The following is a 4,204-nucleotide window of genomic DNA, read 5'->3' as shown; positions in this document are numbered from 1 at the left end:
AGAAATAAAATATAAAGCACGAAACATGGGCGTTGATGACCTCAGGGTTTTACGCCCTTAAGCTCCAGACAACAACAACAACAACTAGCTTTAATTTGAGTGCTATTAGACATCTATACGTCTCATAGTTCCTAAGAAATTTATTTCTCAAAATAAAATAAACTAACTACTGATATTTCAGTATATTTTTAAGAAATATTGCTTTCTAAAAGGCTATATCTCGAGAACTATGGGACGTAAATATCTCTATTAGGGCTAATATTTCAGAAAATTTACTCTACTTTAAATAAAGTTCTTTCAGATTTTCTAGTGTTGTCGGTAGTTTTTAAGATGTAGATCTCCGAATAAAAAATTTATGTTTATTTAAGGTTTTGAAACAGCCACCATTTTTTTTCCCTCTACCTATACTTGCCAGATTCATCAGTTTTGACTAGTAATTATACATAGTTTTCAATTGAGTAATAAAAAATTGGGTTCAAATAACTGCCTTTTTTTCTTCCCGGCTCTTGTACTAAAGTGTCAGGTTCACTACACTGCCTACCGGTCTATGATCGCATCCTGCTACCCTATAGACTTTAGGGAGAGGGTACTTGTTCTTCGGGAAGGAGAAAATAATACAGTCTTCTGGGGATTAACTTTAATATTCAGCCCTTCCAATATCATAGCTATTTCCGTACAAGCCTTCTCCACCTGCCGTAGAGCTGTCTCTGCACTCATCAAACTACTTTAGATGGCTATGTCGTCAGCATAAGCCACTACAATAGCCATGTTATACTTGGCTACAAAAGTTTCAGGTTTATTTATTTATTTAAGTGTTTTGACCACTAGGGTCAAACTGAGTTTACAAAGTTAGTAGATAACAATTGACATATTAAAAAAGTTACAAAGTGAGAAAGTTACAAATTAACAATTACAATTACAAGTTACATTACATTACAATTACATATTTACAATTATGATTTACATTTTAAAAAGTTGTAATTAGATTTGAGGTAGTTAGTAAATTGCTATAATGAACTTTGCATCCACTTATCTATTGCTGGACAGTTAGACTACATGTGGTCGTAAATATTAATGATTTTTAGAAAGTGAAAAAGTTTTGTTATTGTAGTGGGATCTTCCCTCTGGGATCTCCTGTAAATTTGAAGAGAACCGGTGTGGTTCGTGAGCAATACATTCAGTGAGAATATGCCTAACGGTGAGATCGTTTCCGCAGTAGCGACATGTCGGTCCATTTTATCTTTTCATGAGATGACCGTGGGTGAGTCTAGTATGGCCTATCCTAAGACGTTTCAGGTTTATATACAAGAAAAAGTATTGGGGATAGCACAGACCCCTGGGGTACTCATACAGTTATGTTTAATTAATTTCAATACAAATTCGTAATTTTAGACTATTTAAATAACCTAGCTTATGTTAAATAACACTTAATTATACATTAATTTACCTATTTTTGTCAAAATCATTAAAGCCATGTTCAAGAAAATCGTTAAAATGTGAAAAATTGTTTATATAAAATGGCATTTCTTGGTCAGTCAATTATATCGAAAAAGTTGCTTCGTGTACCTGCCTTAAATATGAAATTTCAGTTTCGAACCAAATTTCGTTTTTGAGCTATGCAATTCATATACACATACTCATGCTCACAAATACAGACCATTTTGCTAGACTTGGTTATTTAAGCTCAGGAGACTTCTCAGACAAAGTCTGTATTTCAATCGAAATTTGAAATTGAAATTGTTTGATGATCCCAATATTTACTCTTACTATTTATGTAATATATAGATTAGTGAAAGTAGAAAAAGAAATTTTATATTTTAACCTATATTTGGAACCTACGCAAAAACCTGAAGAGATGAGCCCATTAAAAAAAAAAATCAGATGCAAGCTGATAGACTATAACTATAGTGCATGTACTTACTGATAGGGAATCTTTATTAAAAGCATCGTATTTTTTACTGATTTAGTTTACTGTTAATGACTCATTAACTACATACATTTATATTAATAGAACATAACTTTTATCTTAATTAATCTATGATATCTATTTTATATTTAAACACTATTCAATATGTTACTTACCCCTTGAAGGTCCAGAAACAGAGCAGCATTCACAGCCTACCTTTTCACACTTACACGAGTTGTTCAAGTATTGATTATAATCTGAAAAAATTCACAAGTCTCCAATTATATCTGAATATATCGTTTACAATAAAAACAGAATAAGATACAACATACCATTTTTGGAGGTCGTATCATAAATAAGGTAATTATCGTCTATCCTTCTTCCTTCACACCTAGGATAAAAAAAAATTCAGGAAATCAAACTAAATAAATAATTGAACAGTTATTGTCGATCTATGATCTCTCAATGAAAGAGCGAATCGTCTTAAACGAACATACGATGTAAGAAATAAACTAAAAAATTAATTTAGTCTTTATAATTTTTGAATATGTTAAGGAAAATTATGTGTAGTTACTACAAAATTGATGAACCTGCCATGATATAACATTTTTTTCGTACCCTCCGAATTGAAAAAATAAATAATAAATAGTACAAAAGATGGAAGTTGTTTCCTTCCTTTTTCTACCCATGGGTACTTTATTGAGGATTGCCTTTTTTTTAGTGTTACGATCTCCTCTTGTGAGATTGTGACATGTCGTACATCGACCAACCTGCTCGCTATAATTGTGTGTTTGAAAAGTCAGATAAGTAAGGCTACCATGGAGGGCGGGAGTGGAGGGTTTGATGCCGTTTTTCAATTTCAGGCACTTTTTAAATATTGCTAGATTTAACTATTTTAAAGTCTCCTCTTCCCGTTTTAAGCTAATATTTTAAAAGTGATATAGGGAGGGTCCTAGCGGGGTGGGTTCGGCGGGGAAGGATGGCCTTTTTTGTGTGTTTTATGATCTCCTGTTGTGAGATTGTGACATGTTGCTCATCGACCAACCTACTCGCTGTAATTGTCCTTAAAAGTCAGATAAGAAAGGCTAACACGGAGGGCGGGAGGGGAGGTTTTCATGCCGTTAATGGAAAATTTTGAAATATTTGCTTAAAGCGAAATTAGGATAGTTAAATAGAGCAATATTTAAAAACCGCCTGAAATTGGAAAAAATATGTTAAACCCTCTTTTTTTGTCCTCAGTGTTTTTAAACAGACAGTTACAGCGAGTAGCTTGGTCGATGTACGTCAAAATCTAACAAGAGGAAATCACATCACAGAAAAAGGCAATGCTCTGGGCCGGGATCACCACACTAAGCCCCCAGTGAGCGACGGTCCTATATCACTTTTGAAATATTTGCCTAAAACGGTAAGAGGAGAGTTAAGTTAGTTAAAAAGAACAATATTTAAAGAGTGCCTGAAATTGAAAAACGCCGTTAGTTGAAATAAAAAATTATGGCTGCTTCAAAATATTAACAAAAATGTTCATAGAATTTTTAATTTTTCATTCAGAGTTCCATATCTTTGAAACTACCAAAAACCAAATAGAAAATCATTTTAATTAGATAAAATTTCTACAATATCAGATCTAGTAGAGTTGGTTACGTTCAATAATCCCGTAGATAAATAATTCGAAAATAAACATTTCATAAAAAAACAGTAGTTAGTGGATTTACTGTGTAAAATCTATATCTCAGGAACCAAGAGCCGTATAAATATCTATCATCACTCAGATTAAATTAATTTTAATGTACTATATTGCAGTTTATAACATTCATAGGAGTAGTAGTTTTCTTGATAAAGAATCGGCTCATTACTTAGATTTTTTAACTTTACACGAACATTACATGCCTATCTAATTCACTATATTGCTATCATATGAATTATATTTACCGGGTGTAGTTCCATTCGGTTTTGCCTAGCATTCTAATTTCATCTGTTAACCATACTTTTTCGTTCTGGATATTATACGAAATGTATTTGGATGAATTTATTGATGCTATAGGTATATATTCGGATATAGCCACTCTTAAAAAAAATAATTAAGATTTCAACAAGTTCCTCAAGGTAGTATCCTTGGTCCCATCCTCTACACCGTCTATACAGCTGACATTCCAACCAATCCTAACACTATCCTCACCACTTATGCCGATGACACATGTGTGGTCGCTGTTAATTATAACCCATTAATTGTATCCCAAAATCTCCAATCCCATATCACAGCCCTCGAAGATTGGTGTTGTAATTGGAGGATTAAATTAA

At 32.7% G+C, this 4,204-nt stretch overlaps 1 protein-coding gene across 1 annotated transcript in view; it reads right to left on the bottom strand.

Annotated features, from left to right (window-relative positions):
* LOC106692980 (uncharacterized) overlaps positions 1-4,204 on the bottom strand; it is a 27,570-nt gene that overhangs the window by 22,385 nt on the left and 981 nt on the right. The window contains exons 2-3 of the mRNA XM_014439275.2: positions 2,239-2,297; positions 2,083-2,163 (exon numbers count right to left, since the gene is read on the bottom strand). Of these exons, the coding sequence (XP_014294761.1) occupies positions 2,083-2,163; positions 2,239-2,297 (140 nt within the window). The remainder of the gene's footprint in view (positions 1-2,082; positions 2,164-2,238; positions 2,298-4,204) is intronic.

This window comes from Halyomorpha halys, unplaced genomic scaffold (genome assembly GCF_000696795.3).
Source record: "Halyomorpha halys isolate HHAL.00 unplaced genomic scaffold, Hhal_1.1 Scaffold82.1, whole genome shotgun sequence".
NCBI lineage: Eukaryota > Metazoa > Arthropoda > Insecta > Hemiptera > Pentatomidae > Halyomorpha > Halyomorpha halys.
This window is presented reverse-complemented; position numbering and strand designations above follow the sequence as displayed.